This window comes from Microcaecilia unicolor, chromosome 3 (genome assembly GCF_901765095.1).
Source record: "Microcaecilia unicolor chromosome 3, aMicUni1.1, whole genome shotgun sequence".
Lineage (NCBI taxonomy): Eukaryota > Metazoa > Chordata > Amphibia > Gymnophiona > Siphonopidae > Microcaecilia > Microcaecilia unicolor.
Genome location: NC_044033.1, coordinates 186,921,519 through 186,945,690, shown reverse-complemented (window position 1 = coordinate 186,945,690; position 24,172 = coordinate 186,921,519). Strand labels below are relative to the sequence as shown.

Genomic DNA, 24,172 nt, shown 5'->3' with positions numbered 1-24,172 from the left:
TATTTTACCCCAATCAGTCAGCAGCACAGACAGGAGCTGCAAAAGTACATAGGTGTGAGATACAAGATACGCATATTTAAAGGGCTCAGATCCCTAGAGGTTGCCACCAGGCAAGCCACATGCTGCCCAACGTTCACAAAGCCTAACTAGATATTTGGCCTTGTGTCTTGGGAAATGAAAACTAGAGCAGATATTGCCTGCCCTACCCTTCTTCATGCCTTCTCAAACCTCACATATGGCTGCAGTGACCCCTGCTACCCACCTCCCTTGTCCCCCATATTAGCAGTGCCCACCTTTCCAGTTGTATGTTCCAGGAGCCCCGAACATGATGTAGTGGCTGTCCGAGGTAAAACCAGCAGCCATCCCCTGTTGGCAGAAGCCGAAGCGCTCGTGCCCCTGAGGACGACCCTCACAAAACTTCCACTCTCCTCCATCCAGCTCATCGCTGATTTGCAGGTCTTCACTCAGGACGTAACAGCGTCCAATGACATCCCGAGTCTCTGAGAACTGATGCACTCTTTGTCGGGCTTCATATAGATGGGCACAGGTCTAAGAGAAGAAAAACATGACACAATGTTATTTGCGTTCATGCACGCTGATTGTGCCTGCGCGAATGATGTTGTCTGCCAGCCTTCCCCTTACCTGCAGCACCACTGAGTGCTGCTGCTACAGTCCTGCCACTGCTCTACTTCACCACTGGATGCCCCCAGAGCCAGCAAGTAAAATCAGCCAGCACCTACGAAGCCCAGAGTGCCTCCCTTCGCCGGCACAGGGCACTTCCAGACAGGGGCGTAGCCAGACACCCAATTTTGGGTGGGCCTGGACCCAAGATGGGTGGGCAGTAGAACTCTGCCTTGTCCCACAAGTGATTTGGTCTCTCCCTCTCTCAACTGCATGCCATACGCAGGCTTATTTTCAAAAGTGATCGCCGGGCATCTTCCGACATAAATCGGGAGATGGCCGGCGATCTCTCAAAAGCGGTGAAATCCGTATAATCGAAAGCTGCTTTTTTGACACCATCGCCGCTTTCCCGTCGCCGAGCCGGCGAAAGTTCAAGGGGGCCTGTCGGCGGCATAGCAAAGGTGGGACATGGGCGGACATGGGCGTGGCTACCAGATGGCCGGCTTTCGCGGATAATGGAAAACAAAAGCGGCGTTAATCAGTATTTTGCCGGGTTTACTTTGTCCTTTTATTTTCACAACCAAGCCTCAAAAAGGTGCCCCAACTCACCAGATGACCACCGGAGGGAATGGGGGATGACCTCCCCATACTCCCCCAGTGGTCACCAACCCCCTCCCACACTAAAAAAATAAAAATAAAACCCTTTTTTGCCAGCCTCAAATGTCATATCCAGCTCCCTGACAGCAGTATGCAGGTCCCTGGAGCAGTTTTTAATGGCACTTCAGGCAGGCAGACCCAGGTCCATCCCCCCCATACCTGTTACACTTGTGGTGCTAAGTGTTGAGCCCTCCAAACCCCTCCAAAACCCACTGTACCCACATGTAGGTGCCCCCCTTCACCCATAAGGGCTATGGTAATGGTGTACAGTTGTGGGGAGTGGGTTTGGGGGGGATGTGGGGGGGCTCAGCACCCAAGGGAAGGAAGCTATGCACCTGGGAGCTATTTGTGTATTTTTTTTAAATTTCTAGAAGTGCCCCCTAGGGTGCCAGGTTGGTGTTCTGGCATGTCAGGGAGACCAGTGCACTACAAATGCTGGCTCCTCCCATGACCAAATGCCTTGGATTTCGCTGGGTTTGAGATCGCCAGCATTTTTTTCCATTATCGCTGAAAAACAAAACCGGCGATCTCAAACCCGGCGAACTCTGGCATTTGGCCAGGCCAAATTGTATTATCGAAAGAAAAGATGGCCGGCCATCTTTTTCGATAATACGGTTACGGCCAGCTGTTGCGTCGCCGGTGATCTATTTCGCCGGCGCCATTTGATTATGCCCCTCTTGGTCTCTCAAATATCCCCCTCCCCCGCATACCTTTTAAATAGCAGATTTTCACCAGCAGTGAGCAGCAACTAATACACACTACTCATGTTGGCCCCACAGCCTTCCCTCTGATGCAACTTCCTGTTTCCACATAGGTGGGAATACATCAGAGGGAAGGCTGTGGGGCTGGTGCAAGCAGTATGTATTAGTCACTTTTTGCTGCAGGTGAAGATCTGCTATTTACAAGGTATGCAGGAGGGACAGTTGTCGGGAGTTTTCGGCTGGTGGAGCTTGGGAGATCCCTACCAGCCACATCATAAGTGTGCTGCTAGTGGGTGGGCCTGAGCCCACCCTTGTCTACGCCACTGCTTCCAGGTTGCAGGTGCATGGCCCCACCCCCACGGTGGCTCAGCTCAGCCCTAGAGCTTCCAAAGCCCCAGCCCCTTTCTCCTCTTCCACCACTGCTTCTGCCTTCCCTAGCCAATACGCCAAGTTACGCACCCTCTCCATTCTACATCCCACTTCCATCTACCTGTACAATGCGGTTATATACATTTCTTCCAAGAGGCTGAGACTGGTACCCAGTCCACCCATCAGCTCTCGCTGCTGATCTCCTGGACAGCCACAATTCCAAACCCCTCTGCAATGAAGCACCAGCACAGATCAAGCCCCCTGCACCTCCCTTTGCCAAAAGGTCCCAGTGCCCACACTGACCACAATCTTGCCACCAGCCCCCTGGCTCTTCACGGTGACTCCCAGCCACTGGTTTTCCTTGCTCTCCTTACTGTCATCCACTGCAGAGGAAAAAAAAGACAAAGGCTGAATCAACACCACAAGAAATCCCAACATACCCAACTTTAACTGTTCCTTGTTACCCCACATCGGTGCTGGATTTGGAGTAGGATAGGTGTGGGGGAGTTGATATTACAGAATTAGTTTGATTAAAGAAAGACATAAATCATGCCCAGAGTTGAGTTATTAATGCAGTGTCAGAGAGGGAATGGGTTCAGGGTTAACGTCAGAGGAGGAAACGGAGTATAGGAACAGTGCTCTGCTTTTGGAAAATAAATGTGGTCAGCCACAGGAAGGGCAATTTTAAATGCTGTTTCTGCAAATAAAGCAGTGCATTACCAGCGGAAATGGGCTTTTCAAGAAATGCTTGCCCTATATGTGGGTAAAGGTACACATGTAGTGGCATTTAAAAAGCATCGCATGTACAAGTGGAGGAGTGGCCTAGTGGTTAGAGCACCTGTCTTGCAATCCAGAGGTGGTCAGTTCAAATCCCACTGCTGCTCCTTGTGATCTTGGGCAAGTCACTTAACCCTCCATTGCCTCAGGTACAAACTTAGATTGTGAGTCCTGAATGTAACTCACCTTGAGCTACTACTGAAAAAGGTGTGAGCAAACTCCAAATAAATTATTTGAGATTTTGTTGCTACTATTTGAGATTCTACATGGAATGTTGCTACTATTGGAGATTCTACATGTTGCTATTCCACTAGCAACATTCCATGTAGAAGCCTGCCCTTGCAGATCAGCCGCGCAGGCTTCTGTTTCTGTGAGTCTGACGTCCTGCACATACGTGCAGGACGTCAGACTCACAGAAACAGAAGCCTGCGCGGTCGCATTGCTGATCCGCAAGGGCAGGCCTCTACATGGAATGTTGCTAGCGGAGGAGTAGCCTAGTGGTTAGTGCAGTGGAACATTGAACGTTGCTACTATTTGAGATTCTACATGGAATGTTGTTGAGTGGAGGAGTGGCCTAGTGGTTAGAGCCCCAGTCCTATAATCCAGAGGTGGCCAAATCCCACTGCTGCTCCGTGTGATCTTGGGCAAGTCACTTAACCCTCCATTGCCTCAGGTACAAACTTAGATTGTGAGCCCTCCTGGGACACAGACATATCCAGTGCACCTGAACACAACTCACCTTGACCTACTACTGAAAAAGGTGTGAGCAAAATCTAAATAAATAAATTATCCCCCCAAGTTAGTAGATGTCAATGTGTGTGGTGTTGTTCCTGGAATAATTTTCAAAAGTCACATTAAGCTTTGGAACACTAGTTCCCAAGCCTGTCCTAGGAGACCCCCAACCATTTGGGTTTACAGGATATTCACAATGAACATGCATCACAATCTAATAGCTGAGCTATCAAACAATGATGCATCTACAATACCATCATAAAGTCATTAAAATTGTTCTATAACAAATCTTTATTCAATAACAAATTTACAATACATAAAACCTAAACAAACCACTAGTCGGTTTGTCACAGTGCCTACTATAATAGTCTTCAACAAGGCAGTCTGTATTATGTGGAGGGGCATAATCGAAAGGGGCGCCCAAGTTTTCCTGAGGATGTCCTCGCAGGACGTCCCAGCGAAGGGGCGGGGAAACCCGTATTATTGTAACAAGATGGGCGTCCATATTTCGTTTCGATAATACGGTCGGGGACACCCAAATCATGAAATTTAGGTCAACCTTAGAGATGGTCGTCCACGATTTTCGGCGATAATGGAAACCGAGGACGCCCATCTCAGAAACAACCAAATCCAAGCCATTTGGTCAGGGGAGGAGCCAGCATTCGTAGTGCACTGGTCCCCCTGATATGCCAAGACACCAACCGGGCACCCTAGGGGGCACTGCAGTGGACTTCAGAAATTGCTTCCAAGTGCATAGCTCCCTTACCTTGTGTGCTCAGCCCCCCACCCCCTCCCCAAAACCCACTCCCTACAACTGTACTGCACTACCATAGCCCTAAGGGGTGAAAGGGGGCACATACATGTGGGTTTCTGATGGGTTTTGAAGGCCTCACATTTACCACCACAAGTATAACAGGTGGGTGGGGGTTGGGCCTGGGTCCACCTGCCTGAAGTGCACTGCACCCACTAAAACTGCTCCAGGGACCTGCATACTGCTGCCATGGAGCTGGGTATGACATTTGAGGCTGGCATAAAGGCTGGAAAAAATATTTTTAAAAATGTTTTTGAGGGTGGGAGGGGGTTAGTGACCACTGGGGGAGTAAGGGAAGGTCATCCCCGATTCCCTCCGGTGGTGATCTGGTCATTTAGGGCATATTTTTGTGGTTTGTTCGTAAGAAAAAAAGGACCAGGTAAAGTCGTCCAAATGTTCGTCAGGGACACCCTTCTTTTTTCCATTATGGGTCAAGGACGCCCATGTGTTAGGCACACCCCAGTCCCGCCTTCGCTACGCCTCTGACACGCCCCCATGAACTTTGATCACCCCCGCGACGGAAAGCAGTTGAGGACGCCCAAAATTGGCTTTCGATTATGCCAATTTGGGTGACCCTGTGAGAAGGACGCCCATCTTGCGATTTGTGTCGAAAGATGGGCGTCCTTCTCTTTCGAAAATAAGCCTGATTGTAATCCAAAAGAGTTTAAATAACTGTTCCTTGAAATGAATGTCAACTTGTTGGAAAAATCTCTCTCTCATTACAGTGTTTGGCGGCTCCCCATGACAAAGACTCTTTTTCCGGGAGTACCCAAACAAACGTTTTGCACAGCTATGTACATCTCCTGAAGATGCCATAATAAGCGAAACGTGATGTCATGTCGCGACTAATTGCGTGGTTTGGAGATTAATCCATTAGCGATTGGAAACTGTGCATGCTATCCTTGAGCAGTGCCCAAGGAGATCCGCTTCTGCATCTGTGAAAGTTTGCTTGGCAACTATTTTAAACTCAAGACTACTCAGTGGGATTTAGAATAATGAGAGCGATTTTTCCAAGCTGATTGATACCTATTGATGAGAAGTTAAGTGACATTCATTTCAAGGAACAGTTATTTAAACTATTTTGGATTACCATATAATGCAGACTGCCCTGTTGAAGACTATTTCAGTAGGCACTGTGACAAACCGACTAGCAGTTTGTTTAGGTTTTATATATTGTGAATTTGTTATAGAATAATGATTTATTGGTATTTGTGAAATATGTATTACAATGATTTTATGATGGTACAATGAATATGTATGAGACATATTTGCATGCAATTCAGGCAGTACATGCATATCTTTCTCATTAATGTCCATTGCGGATATTCTGAAACGCTGACTGGCTGGGGGGTCTCCGGGGACAGATGCAGCTGCTGAGGAGAGCAGGCGGCTGGGCCTGGAGTGGTTTTCACAATTCCCCACTCCCAGCTCCAAGGAGGCTGGAGTCTAGGCTGGGAAGGATAAGAACAGACTTGATGGAGGTTAAGGCTAATGTCGTTATTGGTGGTGGTGCAGGGGGAGGGGGGGAGTGGTAGGGATTTGGAACTATTGACCGTCAGAGATTGGGGATGGTAGAGGGGCTTAAGAACCACTGGGGGGGGGGTATTGCACACTGCAGGAAGAATGTGCAGATCTGCTGAGCCGCCTATATATGGTCTAGAATCTATCTCCTTTGCTAGAGCAGTAAACTGCCACTGGACGGAGGTCACTTGGGGCAGCAGATGCTGTACGGGCCGTTTTATGCTGCCTTCTCTCAAGCATCTTATGGACAGGTCCACTGGTCACACACAAGCCGCACAAGCTGTGGCAGTCAAAGCATGCACAGCACTGGCTAACTCTCTCCCTTCTCTTTCCATCCATGTGCTTCCTGTTAAAAGAGGAGGCTGTATAGAGGCTGAGGGAGACTGCCAGTCTGTGGGCAGTGGCAGAGAGAGGGAGGCCTGAAGAAAGGCGAAGTGAGTGAGGAAGGAGGAAGAAGAGCAAGAGCACAATGGGAAGGTAGGAGGCAAGAAAGAGTAAAACAGAAACTGAGAGAAGGAAAGAAGGGGTGAGAGAGATGAGGAAGAATAATACTTGAAGGTAAGGGTAAAGGGTAGACATGATGGAAGAGAAAAGAAAAGAAGAAAGGGGACAAGGGCTACATATGAGAGAGGCCAAAAAGTGAAAGAGGAAGGGAAAGATGAAGGTGTGAAGGAAGGATATGTGAGTCTTAGGATCAGGAGAGTCAACTGTGCGTGAGGAGAAGGGATGTACGCATTGGGGAGGGAAGGGAAGAGTATGGTAAATATTAGGTAAGATAAAGAGAAACAAAAGTGAAAAATAAACAAAAACAAAATAAATGACAGAAAAGAGAAGGGGCCTAGGAATGAGATCAGCAAGGGAAAACTAGAAGAAAGCTTGAGAAGGATGGAGTATGAGGTGAGGCAGAAGGTGATGTAAGGAAGAGAGAAGGCAGAAGGTTTTTCTCCTTGAAAAAGTTGTTAACTCATGCCCCATCTCATGGTCTTCATCAGGGTTCTACTGTCTTCTCCTCCTGGGCTGGCTGATTGATTGCCACTGAATAACCTCCTCTGGTCCTTCCTCTACACCTAGGACATGCATTCTCATTGTTGTGCCCTTGCTACTTCAGGTACTTGAGAGAAGGAAGGACGCTGCTGTGGGACATCTACACACATTTCCCCTGATGCCAGCACGTGCCTGACATGTGGCAGAAAATATGCTGGGCCTATATTATACTTTCTTTATTTGCACCTACAGATTTGACTTGTGTGACCCAGGCCTGTACTTATATGCAGATCTTACTAGGCTTTGGCCAAGGGTGACTACATTTTTAAACTTTTGATTTATGCAATTCTACATAACAAATTCAAGACAAACTCTTAAATAAAAAGACAAAAATGTACCAAAATACAGCTAAGGGAAAAGGAAAAGAAATATAGTTATTTCACATAGATCCCTATTCATGTCACAAGTCCACAGTAGGGAGAGATCCAATTCCAACCCAAAACAAGAATGAAATAATCATTGTATATGGGGAAAAAAAGGCAATAGGGAACATAGACTACTAATAAAGCAGATTCTGTAGAGAGAGACACTGGAGAGCTGGAGTACTGAGACAGATATTACAGGGGTTGTTGGGAAATAGGTACAACGAGCCACACAGATGGTTCACGTGGCTCCATTTCATAAGGGTGCGGAAGCTGTTTCAGAGCTCTTTAGACAAGTGCAGTACTTTCCCAAATGCCTCCATATTCATAGCTTCTTAGTTGAATGTTCAGCTCGACTCCCCTGCACTGCTGTCATCGGAGAACACCTGGTACAGGTAAGCAATTTTGCTTTCTCTGATAATGAAGTCAATAGGTCTGAAGGTTACAAACTAAGGGCCCTGTTGACAAAGGCGCGCTAGCGTTCTTTATCGTGTGCTAAAAATTAGCACGCGCTGTATAGGCGTCCACAATATGCCTATGGGTGCCTACATAGTTTGTGCACCCTAATTTTTAGTGCTCACTAATGAACGCTAGCGCACCTTTGTAAACTGGGCCCTAATTTCTTGTATTATTACCATATTATTTATATTCTAAGGATTTTTATGTTTGGATTACATTATTGCTGTTTAATTCATGCATTTGCTTTCAATGTATCTATTGCTTCAGCTTGTACTGCGCCTTGAGCCTGCATGGACAATATATCAAATGCAGTCACCAGCAGGCAAAACCATGAAAATGTTTTTTGTGAGATCTGACATCGTTTTGTCTTTTTCCCCTTTTTAATGAGATGTCATATATAATAACATACCAATGGGGACAACCAATAACAATATAGATAAACCTCAGGAGACAGGAAGCTGTCTGGGCTCTAATCTTTAAACAAACCTTCTAGGATTGCTAGTTCAACCTAGAATCTCGAGACCATGTAGAAAATGGAGTGGGGGGCATGGCTGGAAGTGTAGAAATGGAGAAGAACCTGGGGGCACATAAGGAGGAAATAGAAGGAAACCTCAACAGTGGTGGGGGGAAGAGAAAACCAAAATGAACTTAAGGGGGGGAGGAAGCAGATGAATTTAACGGTGATGAGAAATGGAGCTGATAGAAGCAGAGAGGAGCCTGTTATGGGAAGATTGAGAGGAGCATAGAAAGAGCAGACAGGAGTAGGGAGAGAAGGGAAGAAGTTGCATAAGGGAAAGGACAGAGAAGGAAGGGGAGAGGATGATGTACCACATATCTGCAACTCCCCCACCCCTCCACCTATTTGGATTACATATGAAATTCAAATAGGAAAATAAAAACAATTGTGTGCCCTATTCTTGCTTAAGTAGGACATTTACTTTTTCACGTGGTAGCTGCCTCCAGCTCAACTGGAACCAAGGCTGAGATTCTGTTATCAGGAGTCTTCAATAACACATGCACCCCCCCCCCCCCGGGAGGATTTTACCTCCATTTTATATTCTCTTCCCCCACCCCAGTGCTTGGCCAGGAGTCATGCACTAGGGCTCCTTCTGAAACTCTTCAATCATTGACCCAAGTCCAAACTGAGTGCCTCTTAGGGTACCTCCTTCTCCCTCCGGGTACAGAGAGCACTGGCTCTGCTGTATCCCCAGCCCTGGCTGACCTGTGGAAAAGAAGACTTGACCAGGGATCAAACCAGGTCGTCCAAGGACTATTTCTTTAAAAAAAAAAAAAAAAAGACTAAGTTCTGTATGAATCCTGGCACCTGACCAGCCTATGCATGAGAGCTCAGTGACCCCATGACCTTTTGTCCCACTGTGCATAGATACAAGTTGGTTATCACTAGTGACCCCCCGACCCTCCTCTTCCTGCCTATTTTTACCTCCACTGTCGATTAGAAGTCGATAACAGTCAAGATTCTCACTGTTGAGGGGGCAGGCGAATAGGCCCCCTGTCCGAATTGCTCCCTGGTCAGCCAAGGCCAAAGCCTGGGGGGCACCTACCAAAATCCTAGAAAATTGTAAATAACAGTTAGTGTCAATAAAGCATGACTTGCAGTGACATCAACACAGAGAGAACAGTACACTAGTCAGATCTATAAAATAAAATATACTGTGGTCAACATTCAGCCTGCGGCGGTCACTGTTTTTTTAAATGCTGATCATCGTTGGCAGAATTAGCCCTGGATATCCAATGCCTGGCTATGTCCAAGCATCAGCACTGAATACTCAGGCTAATGTGACATGTGCTGCCCGCTGGAACTCATGTGGGTCCCAGCCATGGGGTTGATTTGTCCTTAGTGGGGGGGGGGGGGGGGGAAGGAGGATCCTGAAGCAGAGATGCCAAGTTATCCAGTTCCAGGCTGCAGAATTCTTGCCAGTCCTGGTTCTGAACTTATATCTTGAAGTAGCATGGGATTTGTAGTGCCTGATCCTGCCCATTGAAATCAGTGCTTCAAGTCCCATAATGTACCAGGATGGGGTGGTCAGAAATTTAGGAGTGTCTCTAAATCTCCAGCCTGGAATTGGATAACTTGGCATCTCTGCAGAAGCCCTGATGCTGCTACCTGGAAGTTAACAAGGCACCGGCCAATATTATTATTATTTTTTGTAGCATTTGTATCCCACATTTTCCCACATATTTGTAGGCTCAATGTGGCTTACATAGTACCGGAAGGCGTTTGCCGGTTCTGGTGAGATTAAATACAAAGTGATATTGTGGTAGGATAAAGTTCATGTGGCGCATTCACATTTAGAGAATGTGCATCGGAGGAGTTGAGTTATGTCCGTTACTTTAATTTTGTTGTGTCGCAGAGATCTGGCATTTGGGTTGGATTGGTGGGGTATGCCTTTTTGAATAGGTTAGTTTTTAGTGATTTCCGGAAATTTAGGTGGTCGTGCGTTGCTTTCAAGGCTCTTGGTAGTGTCAGACTAGTGCCCAGTTAGCTTGGTAGCTAAAGCTAGGACTGCCTTTTTGCCATCCTAATTTTAGCTGCCTACTTAACAGTTAGCAGTTTGAATGTCGCTACATACAGGCACCTCCCAGGCTCCACATACAGACTGCTCCGCACTAACCGAACAGTGCAGGGGCAGTTTGGTGGCCACCTCTCCAGCCCGGTTAAACCGCTTTGAATATGAAGCAGACTGTATATAATCAAAGACTGCCCAACACAACCTCAGCAATTTAAGAACCTGGGAGCAGGACTGGAGAGTGATTTGTTTGGTCTCTCCAACCAGGTTCTGTTACTACTGCCTAGACAAATTTCACTCACCCAAGACACGTTTTTTTCAGAACATCAAAGGTGTCTTAGCTCTGTGGAAACCTTGTCCTGACAACAAAACAAGCAGCTCAGGGGGACAAATGAATGTATGTGTTTTGGGGAAGGGGGGCAGAGGGGGAGCACTCTATTCCATACACAGCAGAGGCTGCCCTGGGTTGGATCATCCCCATAGGTGAGATCCAACTTGCCCGATCCCTAACATGTAATTTCCCCTTGGGTTCTATATACCGCACTGAAAAATCTGCGCCAAAATTTGCACGTGGGTCGAAGAAGCATGTGCAAATTAATTAGCTGATGAGCATTAACTTGCAATAAACTGATGTTATCAATTATTGCAGCTATTTAGCAGTAACTGGAATTTGCACATGCATCTTCTTGTGCACTATCTTATAACATCGGGCACTCAAATCCGCAGTGTGCAACTCAAAAGGGGGTGTGGCCAGGGCAGGGCCATTCCAAACAGCACCATTCTCATGCCCAAATGCCAAGAGCTGCGCACCGGCATGTTCACCAGGTTTCAGGTGGTTTAAGTACTGGTGTCCGACTTCTGAGCGCAGGAATCGTCTCTAAGTGCTACTCAGAGAACTTAGAACAGAGCTCTGAGCAGAGTTTTTTCTGGTGCTGATTTTTCAGCACCATTTGTAGAACTTTCCCCTATGAGTCTGAAACTTGCATGGGGAAAACACTGGGCTTTCCCCGTGCAAGACTGAGCTAGAAGAAACCACCAAAAACTTAGGCCCACTTCCCCTCTGTTAACTGTATGGCATGGATGGAGAGATGCAGAAGCAGGAGACCAAGCCCCAACACCCACAACCTCCCCATGCATTAATTCAGCTGTCAAGTGAGAATTAAAAAATATCCTTATGCTACTTGAGGTATTTGTTCCACCTTCTCATAAGGCGCAAAGGCATAGCTGGGTGCTACTAGACCAGCCCATTCCCCAAAGACCTCCTGGGATTTTCCAACAGAGGAACAACTTTGTTCTAGGTCACTGGATGGTTAGACCTCAGGGGGTACCTCCAGCTACACAAACCATACAGGATATAGGATTGTTCCAAAGTTAAAAGTTTACTGAGGTACCTGTGAACTTAAGAACATAAGAGTAACCATACTGGGTCAGACCAATGGTGTCCTGTTTTCCAACAGTGGCCAAGCCAGGTCACAAGTACCTGGATGAAATGGTGAAAAAGTGATGAAAGGTACACCTACCCCTAGTAACATCCACAAAGAAAAGCAAAATCGAAAAAGGCAACATGGCTACAGTTCATCAGCAACAGAGGTTTCCTCTGCCTTCCAGCCCCTTTTAGGATACTCTATAGAAAGCTCCCAAGCTCCAGGATTCTGTTTACTGGTATCTGAATGGTAACTGATGATTCTTCTTAACTCCCCACACCAGAGTGAAATCTTTAGCCACTCTTGTGTTTCTCCTCAGAGAATTCTGTTGTTATAGAATTAGTGAAGAAATCTGTGCCCTGTTGCAGTGTCTCTTCATTGTACAACATTGGCTTCCAGAAGAACTTATTGCTCTTGGGTGAATTTTTTCCCACTCTTCTAATAGCTTGGACTCCACCATACAGGCCAGAAACTAGTTGTGCTCTCCTACGAGGATCTCTGTAGGATTCCAAGCTGAAATCCTCCACAAATGACTCCTAGTCAGTCTCGCTTCCTCTCCTGCAGCTCCAAGGACTCTAGCCTTGGGAACTGGACCGCCTGAAGAGTCAAATTCTTGATTCACTTAATATATTAAAGCACCCCCATTTTGTAGCAACCCAGCTCTGTGGGTGAGGAGCACCTTCAGTATTGGGCAGACTCCTTCACTATGTCCGGGCATATAGCACCCCAATCATTTTGAAATGTTGGCGGCTATGTTAACACCCTTCTCCCCAGTGGGAACCATCATCCTCCTGTTTGGCATCACAGAAACGAAATTTCTGAAAATCTGTACCCTCTGGTAAGGGACAGGGACTCCTGACATGTTTTTACACCTCAACTTGCTTTTTTTAGGACCTTCTGCTTATTTTAACTTGGTAGCTTAATGGTTAGTGCAATGGACTGAAAACCTGGGGAATTGGGTTTGATTCCTACTGCAGCTCCTTGTGACTCTGGGCAAGTCACTTAACCCTCCATTGCCCCAGGTACAAAACTTAAGATTGTGAGCCCACTGGGGACCAAGAAAGTACAGTTACAATTACAGTTTATTGATTTATATTCTGCCTATTTCCTAAACAGATCCCAAAAACACATACATAATCATACAAATCAGTGTATGTAATTATAAAATACAACTTAAAATACAAATAAAAACAAAACAATAAACACAGAAATAATATAATGTTCCAAACAATAAATAACATACAACCCAATATTGCTTTCAGGATGCAGCCTGTCCTAGGTCTTAAATAAATGTTGCAGGACTGTGCCACTGTCTGTATTACCTTCTTTCAGAAAGACTCCATAAACAACCATGCTTTCAAAGAGTTTTAAAATGTATCAGTATCGGTCAATGTCCTAATTTGCATAGGACACTTATTCCACAATATGGGTATTGTGATAAATAAGAGGCTGTCCTAGCCGGGGCAGGCCACTAGATGGCGCTGTTACCCTATAAATTTCCAGGATGTCCGGGGTAGGCCACTAGAGGGCGCTAGGAGAATAGATGGAGGTCGCTAGGACCGAGGAGAGCCCTGGGAGGTCCACAGGTATAGGAGGTTATGGGCTGGGTCCTGTGTAGCTAATTAACCACTTTATACCCCACCTGAGATGTGAAAGGAAAAGAAGAGAGCTGGTAGCTGAAGAAAGAGAATCCCCCTGGAAAGAACTGGCTAAACCCTATGGACTTGTGGTGGACTGTGTGCTCAAGGAAGAAAAACAGGCTGGGGTAAGAAGTCCCTAAAGCATTAGTATTGGACTGTGTAGCCTCAGTACTTAGAGGAACTGTGTGTTCAAAGAAAGGACTGCGAGTCTAAAGAAAGAAAGGACTGGGTGTCCAAGGAAGGAAGGACTGAGGGTCCAAAGAAGAAGTAGGGCTGTGTGTCCCAGTACTGAGAAGCAGGCTGCAAAGCCTGGGGTTAAAAGTCCCCAAAGTATTGAGATTAGTGCTGAGCCCAGGAATCTGTGTGGAGAGGCTCAGTGTGAAGATATGTAAATGTATAAAGTATTTAAGCTAGAAGAAGTGTGCCCAGGGCTGGAATAAAGAATTGCCTGAATATGCTGTTGGTAAGACCTGTTTAATTTTGCCTCTGGAGAACCAGGTCACCCTGAGCGTGAAAGGATAACATGTTAATCTGCATACAATTTGCATACTGAGAACCAGCTCACCCTGAGTGAGAAAGGGGCCCAGGAGCTTGAGGTTGGATTGCTCAGGCTGCTGGGAAGAGACTGTTTGGAGTCCTGTTCAGAGGTGACAGGCCAGTGAGGCCTGCTGGAGAATGGGAGCAGAAGCCTCATCTTCACAGTATGAAAAAGCTCTCTGCCTGGTCTTCTCAAAATAAATTTGTTCTCAGAGCTAAATAGTCAACCGAAGTGTGCCCTTGGACCTTAAAATCTATTTGGGTGGTATATTCTCAAAACTGAGCCTAACGATTAGAATCTTATTTCAAGGCCATGTGCATTAGAAGTAAAATTTTAAACTCAATTCTTTTTTTTGACAGTCAGCCAATTATATTCTTTTAAAATAGGACTAATATGATGAAATCAAGAGCAGCCAGATACAAGCCATGTGCAGAATTCTGCAAATAACAAAAATGTAAACTGCTCTGGTAGTACCACAGAAAGGTGATACATCAAATCCATGACCCTTTACCCTAGCGTTTTTCAACTGGTCTGCTGTGGAACATGCGTGTACAGTGGGAGTTTTCTGTCATTCCTGTTCTGTTCTCAGCCAGCGACCCAGTGGCATTCCTAGGGGGGCTGACACCCGGGGCGGATCGCCGATGCGCCCCGTCCCCCGGGTGCAGCACCCCCCCCGGATGTAGCGCAACCCCCCCCCCCCCGGCGAAGGGACACCCCCGCCCAGGTGCACGCCGCTGGGGGGGGGGGGGGTGCCGCGCGCGCCTGTCCGTCATTTGTTCCAAGAGGGCAGAGGGAGCATGGAACAAACGACGGACAGGCGCGCACGGCACCCCCCCCCCAGCGACGTGCACCTGGGGCGGACCACACCCAACGCCCCCCCCCCCTAGGAACGCCACTGCAGCAACCCGACATTATAAGATTTCTTCTGTAATGGTTGCAGGCAGCAGGCAGTGATTGAGCCTGCTCGTGCCAACTCCCAAGCCTTCTGACGTAACTTCCTGCTTCTGCATAGGCAAGAAGAGTCAGAGAGAGGGCTCAGGTTGGCGTGAGCAGACTATCTGAATCACTGCCTGCTGCTGTTCCTGGCTGGTTAAATAGCACTGAATATCGGGCCCATGGAATCCTTTCCAACATGTATGTATGTGTGTTGTCTCTATGCTTGTCTTTCACCTGGAAGAGAGAGGGGAAGGGGTGATTTGAACCAAGGAGGTTTAATTGAGAGGAGAAAGCGGGAGTGTCCTTGGCCCATTATCTGGCCTGAAGCCAGTAGGCAGAGCTTGCTGCCATACTGAGTCACCCAAAACAACAGCAAACACTTATATTAGAAATAAAGACTGCCTTTGCTTGGCTTGGCGTAGACCAATAGTTTGCTTTGATTTGAGTGTATCAAGATGGCACCTACAGCTTCAGCCTTGTCACGTGATACCGTCTCCTGTCAATTAAACCTCTTTGGTTTGAACAGAGAGGTAACCCAAGCATTCTGTTGGTTTGTAAAGAATAATAAAATGAAACCAAGTGTGAAAATATATCAAACCATAGATGTAACAAGGGATGTAAAAGGATAGATTTTACAGTTTAACCACAGGGTGCCACTGTTCCACAACAACAGGTGTTAGCTGGCACTACTTATAGCAACTATTAAGATGCAGATTTTACAGAAGAATTACAACAAAGAAAATGAAATACATACCTGAATAAACTAACAGGCAGCCTATCAGTGCTGAAGGGAGGATGGGTGCATGTTTGAAAAAGCATGTGGAACATCTTTATGGAATTCTTTCTGGTCCTTCTGGCTGTGTTTATGTGTGTGTCTGTGTATGCCCTGTGTGTGTGTGACCAGCAGAGTAGAAGGGAAAGGCAGTTTGAAAGGATCAATTTCCTAACCATCATGTTTTACTGTATAAAAGTTTCTATGCTGCAGAAGTTGGAAATGCTTCTCCAACTGAAATTCACTGAGCTATATCTGGGGAGCTTATTTCTCTGGAACCCCTAATGTCCAATATGGCCTATTTTTGAACTTGGTGTGTCGTTTCACCAGTTATTTTTCTCCCCAAGCCAGATTTATTCACATTCTGTTAAATGTTTGGAGAATTATTAAGCTCATAACAGACAACCATTCTCAACTCCTTATATATAATTTATTTCCAACATCTGATGGGTTGGAAATAATAATAATACAGAACTTTCTTCAGAGGCCAGATTCAGCCATAGGCAGGAAAAGTATGGCATGCCAGAAAAATGGGCTTTTTGAACTGCATTAAGCCCATGGGCCCTATTTTTGGGGAGCTTTTAGGTTTATGTTTCTGGTTTATAATGAGCTATAGCAATCTAAACAGACTGATGTATTTTTAATGGTTTTCACTTTGTTCATTTGCTTATTGATTGTTTTAAAAAATATTGTTGTACTTCAATTTGAGAAAATTAAGATAAAATCAATAACACATATTTGAATTAATTATTAATCCAGTTGGTTTTCTCTGCTCTGTGCCCCTTAAGCTTGAACTATTCTCAAAACTGACTCCAGTTAAGAAATTTACCTATCAGTGGCCCTGGCACTGTGCCTGTAAGCATCTCTTTCTTTCTTTCTTTCTTTCTTTCTTTCTCTCTCTCTCTCTCTCTCTCAAGCACAGGTCATTGACTGCCCCATGAACCTGGGTCTCTCTTTCGCCCCATGCCGGCAATGACCTTCTAGTATGCACAGCCGAACTTCCACCAGTGATCTGACTGTGTTCTGTCTGGCATCAAAACTCACACCAAATAATGTGTCACACAGTAAGATTAAATACCAGGAACTTTTTAGTTGAGATATGCAAAGCAAAAATGAAGGGAGGAATGACAGGGATGGGGGATGGACAGAAACTGAAATTCCCCCCTCCAAACCCTTTAGAGTTTAGTCAGCAGGGCTCTTTCTCACCACTCTTCCCAGGATTTGGCCAGAGATTTTTCCATCGCTGCGGCCAAGGCAGGGGTTTGAAAGGGGAGGGGGTCCTATTCCATGCTGAGAACACTATACTGGGGATCCTCTGGGAGCAACTCTGATGAGAAGACATAAGAGGGACAGCTGCAAATGACTGGCAAGAGAGGGAAGAGAGAAGGGGAAAGGAATGAGAGAGAAAAAAAGGAAGGATATGAAAGAAAGGAGACAAAGCAGTGTCCAGACAGGTATCAGAGGACAGAGAAGGGGCATGTATCAAGAGCAAGGAGGCTGTGAGAGACCTGGGGCAATTTCTGTGTTAAAAACAGAATATCCTTCACAGCAAGAAGCCAATCCCTTGCCCGAATGACATCAACACAAGGCTGTACTAGGACAAAACTAAAGAATTTGCCCGGGAAAGCTGCCACAGAGACCAATTAGCCTCACATCTGGAGGCCTGGCAAGGAGCGGCCAACAGGAACATGTTGGGGTTCTGAGTGTGTGGCAGATGGGAGTATGCTAAAGGTCATACAGGGTGCAGTTAGTGGGGGGAATGCTGGAGGTCTACAGGTTCTGACTTATTGTAAGTATGCTGGAAGTCACAAAGGTGTGGTCAGTGACATGCTCAAGGTCTAATAGGGTGTGGCCGGTGGGTGTATGCTGGAGGTCATGGGGTGTGGCTCATGGGAGTATGATAGAGGTCACACAGGGTATGGTCAGTGAGGCCACACTGGAGTTCTGATAGGGTGTGGCTGACAGGAGCATGCTGGAGGTCTGATAGTGTATGGCTGATGGGAGTATGCTAGAGATCACACAGGGTGCAATTAATAGGGGAATGCTAGAGGTCTGACAGGGTGTGGCTTATGAAACTAAGGGAGGTCACATGGGTGTGGTCAATGACATCATGAAGGAGGTCTTATAGGGTGCGGTCAGTAGGGATAGCTGGCGGTCACAAAAGTGTGGTCAGTGACATCATGTTGCAAGTCTGATAGGGTGTAGCTCACAGGAGCATACTGGAGGTCGGATAGGGTGTGGCTGATGGTACTATGCTGGAGGCCTGATAGAGTGTGATCAGAGGGAATATGCTGGAGGTTTTGAAGGGTGTGGCTGATGGGAATATGCTGGAAGTCTGAAGGATATGGTCAGTGACATCAAGCTGGAGGTCTGATAGGCTGTGGTCAATTGGGTATATACCAGAGGTCTGATAAAGTCAGTGGGGGTATACTGGAGGCAGGGGTGTGCTGGTAAATTTTTAACAACAGGCTCTTTCTCCGGATATAGCCAGCTCTGCAGTTGGAAGAGCCAGGAGTGGCCGGGGGGAGCAACACTTGCCTCTCTCTCCTCCCTCCCTTTGTGCGGGCACGCTAGGCATACCTTTGCTGGCAGCCAATAAATGGACTGCCACCACTCCCAACGTCTTGCTCTGAGCAGCATGCTGGAACTTCTCTCACATGCTCGAGAAGTCCCAGCCTGCTGCCCAGAGCTGGAAACAAGGAGCGGGGAGCAGCAGTAGTCTATTTACTTGGCTGGCAGGGCTCACCATCCCCATCAGCAAAGTAAAAGATAATTCAGCAGGGGGCCCAAGCCCACATTTTGGGAGCCAGTTGTTAAAGTAGCCATGGAGGGCCCTACTTTAACAACCGGCTCCCAAAATTCTTAAAAGCTTAACAACCGGCTCTTGCGAGCCTATGAGAGCCTGCTCCAGCACACCACTGACTGGAGGTCTGATAGGGTGCGGTCAGTGAGGGTTCGCTGGAGGTCTGATGGGGTGTGGCTGATGGGAGTATGATAGAGGGGTCACACAGGGCACTGTCAATGGGGCACACTGTCCTTAGAATTACAAGCCAAACAGATATATTGCTTTGATGTGTGGGACAGCAAGTCTTTAATAAACGTGGAAGTCTGATAGAGTGTAGCTGATGGGAGCATGCTGGAGGTCACACAGGGTGTGGTAGATGGGGATTTGCCATTTCCCAGTTCTCCGTTAGCCCCTGCGACTGAAGGAAGACACTAATTGCCACAATAAAATCCTGACGGCGTCAGTCCTAATTGGAGCTGTCTAATAAACAGCTGCCCCTGCATGAGAAGAATGAGAAGGGCAGAAATTGACCTGCCAGCAACCACTGTAAAGATTTTATTTAAACAATGAATCTATTCCTGAGAGCAGCTGTTCCCAGGTGTCATCTACTGCCTGGCTGAAGGAAATGCAAGGACACTGCCGATGGCATGTATTACTCTGACATGCCAATAAAGTTTTCCAGAATACAAATGAGTTAAAGGAGGGAGGGGGTGGAGAGAGCTGTACAATTTTCTGTTACTTCACTTCTGTCCTTTGCAAATCTGTCTTTTTACTGTTATTTCCTCTTTCCAATAGGTTTCTTAAATCTGAGAAAGGAAAGCTGAGGGGAAGGAGTAACAGGAAGGGAAGATTGTATGAGAGAGAAAGAAACTGAAGAGTGAGAGACAGAGATTCAGGGAAATGGAGGAAGAAGGACAGAGGGAAAAAAAGTGCTGGGAAGTGAAAAAAGAGGCACAATGTCAAGAGATACAGAAATAAAGACACACCGACATGCAGCCATATGCAAACTCTTGACCCTTGATCCCTGCACACTTTTCTGAGCTGCTTCCATTAACTATATTTTTATGACTCTGAGACTCTTAAGCACAGGGTCTATTTCTTTTCCCAGTTCAGGCAGCTTTGATATCTAATATATTGCTTTGTATTCTGGGCAGGATTCTGCATAGAGCTGAAGGTGGTCCTTAGGATGTCACATGTATCATCCATTCCACAGGCAGAGAGTGAAGCCAGCTAAAATAAAGGGCCTACTTGTCATCCTCCCCCCCCCCCCCCCCTTCTACCCAAAGCTTTGCTGTGTGCTAGGGCAGTGAGAGAATTGGGATCAGAATACTGATAACTGCATAGAGCTGAAACTGGGCTGAATATTCATACACATGTGTTCCCCTTCCCACAGCATGCTTTATTAACACACACACACACACGGCTGGATTTTATAACAGGACACCTATGTGACAAGTCTAAAACTGTTTCCCAAGTCGGTCCTGGCATACCCTCTTACCAGTCAGATTTTCAGGATATCCACAATTAATATGCATGAAAGAAGTTTGCATATAATGGAGACAATGTATGCAAATTCCTTTCATGCATATTTATTGTGGATATCCTGAAAACCTGACTTGGGGAACACTGGTCTAAGAGATGCCTATTGGAAGCCTATTTTATCAAGAGTGGTGGACTTTGGTCCTGGGGAACTGGGTTCAATTCCCACTGCAGGCACAGGCAGCTCCTTGTGACTCTGGGCAAGTCACTTAACCCTCCATTGCCCCAGGTACAAATAAGTTCCTTAAGCTGCATTGAGCCTGCCATGAGTGGGAAAGCGCGGGGTACAAATTAAAAAAAAGACAATACAGGTCCTAATTGCCTTTATAAAACAGGCTGTCAGCTTCAGCCATAACAGCACGCACATGCCCATGTAAACGTTTGCACGTACCTTATGCAAGTACTTGTGTACTCCAGAAACTCTGCGGTTACATCTCAACTCTGCCCCTGCTCTGTCCAAACGATGCGCCTGGGAATGTCTACATGCAGTGTTATGTACATTACATGCTGTCTTGTCGCTGTACAAGCTTACATATCTGTATATCTCGGAGTAATTTTATATAAGGCCTTTTCTGCAAGTAAACCAGTGTTTATATGCAGAAAAGTCTTCCTAACACATCCTTCACGTACATTATGGAGGGAAATTTAATAACTACAAGCAGTCCGGTTAATCTATTCACTGAAAAAAAGCAACGATCATATCACCCATCCTGAACTACACTGGCTTCCTGTGGAGGCAAGAATTCAGTTCAAGTTAGAATGCAAGCTATACAAAATCCTTACAGGAGATTATCCTAGCTCGTGAATTTTACCGATAATAAAAAGAACATGGCAGAATGGGAGAACTAACACCAGAATTGGGTGAATCATTTAAATTAATATCCCTGTGCACCGAACTGTCCTGAAAGGTTGGATTAAGAGAGGATGATTCAGAGTACATCATTGAAGTTTTCAACCAAGAATATACAAGACAGATTTTATGGAAAGATTTGGGACTTAAAGAATCTGGTGTGGATTACATGAAGCGACTAGACTGCAGGAAGATGTAAAATCTAAGGCATTCACACAGTGGATTATGTGATTGTTGGTGGTTATCCCTATGAGGAAAGGCTGAAGAGGCTGGGGCTCTTCAGCCTGGAGAAAAGGCGGCTGAGGGGAGATATGATAGAGGTCTATAAGATAATGAGTGGAATGGAACGGGTTGATGTGAAACGTCTGTTTACGCTTTCCAAAAATACTAAGACAAGGGGGCATGCGATGAAGCTGCAGTGTAGTAAATTTAAAACAAATCGGAGGAAATTTTTCTTCACTCAACGCATAGTTAGATTCTGGAATTCGTTGCCGGAAAAAGTGGTTAAGGCGGTTGACTTAGCAGAATTGAAAAAAGGGTTGGACGGCTTCCTGGAGGAAAAGGCCATAGAATGTTATTGAATGGACGTAGGAAAAATCCACTATTTCTGGGATGGGCGGGACACATTTTTTGTTCTTTTGGCCGCTGTCGGAGACAGGGTGCTGGGCTCAATGGACCCTTGGTCTGTCCCAGCATGGCGATGCTTATGTACTTATGTAGATAAGAGCTGAGTCTTCAATTATGGCACTGGACTGGATGCAGGGGACTGTTGGTATTTAGGAGGGATATGTATGAGTGGAGATATTTTGTGGTATGGCAAGCGTATGCGATATGCACAAGGTGTTTTAAGAAACTTTTGTAATACTACTTCGGGAAATGTAATAAAGTTTTGACTTATACTGCAGTTGCAGCGTAATGATAATAATAAAAGAACGAGAAGATCCAATAACAACTCCTCCTTCACATTCCCTTCCCCAAAAGGTGTGAAACAAATCAGTGTCTATGCATAGCTAGTGGCATACCGGGCCCCCAAAATCTGAAAAGGGAAAGGGAAATGGGACTTGATATACCGCCTTTCTGAGGTTTTTGCTACTACATTCAAAGCGGTTTACATATATTCAGGTACTTATTTTGTACCAGGGGCAATGGAGGGTTAAGTGACTTGCCCAGAGTCACAAGGATCTGCAGTGGGAATTGAACTCAGTTCCCCAGGATCAAAGTCCACTGCACTAACTAGACTTGGGGCTAAGTCTAAACAATTTTACACAATTCAGAAAACAAGTAAAAATGACCCTCTTCAAAAAATTCCTATGCTAACGAATGCTATTCTGTTCTCATGTACCTGAACTGACGGCAAATCGAAGTATGTTATAAATCCCGAGGGACTGTCTCGGCATCGATTAGAACGTTTTTTGGAACAAGCGGTCTAGAAATCTGAATTAAAGTAAAGTGGATGTAGCCCCTATAAAACCGACACTTATAGGGTAATTTCATGAAGGATTTTTCACACATAAAGAGCTTTCATAAAATTAACCGCAGGGTAGAGAGTATTACGGTAATGAAAATAGTTCCCATCCCAACAATATTTCCACCAATTTAAACATAGAAATAAGGTACGAGTTTGAAGAAAATAAACTATTTAACAATCAAGAAAAACGATGATCATATAGCTCACCATTTCCTAAAGTCAAATGTAAAAATAGAGAGTCCATTAACCATTTCAGACCTCAACTGTGTTTTTGGTTGTCTGTGGTAAGTCCAGCGAGTGAAAATGGCCTTTCAGATGAGGTATTGGTTGCTGTAACAGCTAAAAGATACTTTGCAAGCTGACTTAATTTAGGCCAAACCATTTCCTTGCTCTGCCAAAATGACAAAACATTCTCACAAGTTTCAGAGTTTGTTCAGTAGCTGTTCTTCCAAATTAGTGTGTGGACGTTTTGGAGGTATTACTGCTTTAATGTTCCTTATCCCCACAGTAGAACCATGATCATTATTACGATTACCACAGTAATACCACACAGATCGTCCCTGTCCCTGCAACAGCTTTAATGCTCCTCATCCCTGCAGTAAAATTGTGATCATTATTACCGTCCCCACCTCCTCAGTAATACCATGCAGTTCGTCCCTGTCCCTGTGGGAATTACTGTAGTTACCACAGTATTACCACTTTAACACTCCTCATCCCTGCTGTAAAACCGTGATCATTATTACCGTTACCATAGTAATACTATGCAGATCATCCCTATCCCCGCAGTAATACTGTGCAGATTGTCCCTGTAGGAATTACTGTAGTTACCATGGTATTACTGCTTTCCCCAGTACTGTGTTACACTCTATTGCAGGGTTACGTACATAAAACTATGCACAGTACCAAGGCAGTACTACTTTTACACAACCCCCATCTAGGCGTGTCCAAGAGCAGAATTTAGATGGAGCATGAGCAGAGTAATGCGTCACACACATTTATAAAATACATGTATATGTACTACTGTGGCCCGCCTCTTGATATAACTTCCTGTTTACTCAGAGGCGGGCCGCAGGAAAGAGGCCATTGCCAGCGGCACTGTGGCAGGGCAGACTATGGGAATCTCTGCTGCTGCCGCCTTTTGGAAGAATAAAATAAGGTAAACGCGGGGAAGAGGGTTGAGGAGGGAACAGGGGAGATGACAGACTGGACGGAGGGGGCGGAGGTGACATCTCATCCCTGCCTTGAGCGGCAGATTGCCTTGGGCCACCCCTGTATGCACAGAATACATGCTTTCCTCCTCAGTAGACGTAAATTGTAGCAGCTTCAATATAGGCACAATTTAAGTTGCTTTGGCTCTAGTATTTTGTAAAGACACACAAAATGCTATGTGTCTTCACCCAACGCATATTTAAACTCTGGAATTCGTTTCTGGAGAACATGGAAAAGGCGGTTAGCTTGGCAGAGTTTAAAAAGGGGTTAGACGGTTTCCTAAAGGACAAGTCCATAAACCACTACTAAATGGACTTGGGAAAAATCCACAATTCCAGGAATAACATGTATAGAATATTTGTACGTTTGGGAAGCTTGCCAGGTGCCCTTGGCCTGGATTGGCCGCTGTCCTGGACAGGATGCTGGGCT

The 24,172-nt window shown here is 45.8% G+C and overlaps 1 protein-coding gene across 4 annotated transcripts in view; it reads right to left on the bottom strand.

Annotated features, from left to right (window-relative positions):
- Window positions 1-24,172, bottom strand: part of ITGA7 (integrin subunit alpha 7) — a 177,501-nt gene that overhangs the window by 78,929 nt on the left and 74,400 nt on the right. For all 4 annotated transcript variants that reach the window (XM_030196794.1, XM_030196791.1, XM_030196792.1 and 1 more), the window contains exons 2-4: window positions 9,496-9,623; window positions 2,652-2,731; window positions 294-549 (exon numbers count right to left, since the gene is read on the bottom strand). In XM_030196794.1, the coding sequence (XP_030052654.1) occupies window positions 294-549; window positions 2,652-2,731; window positions 9,496-9,623 (464 nt within the window). The remainder of the gene's footprint in view (window positions 1-293; window positions 550-2,651; window positions 2,732-9,495; window positions 9,624-24,172) is intronic.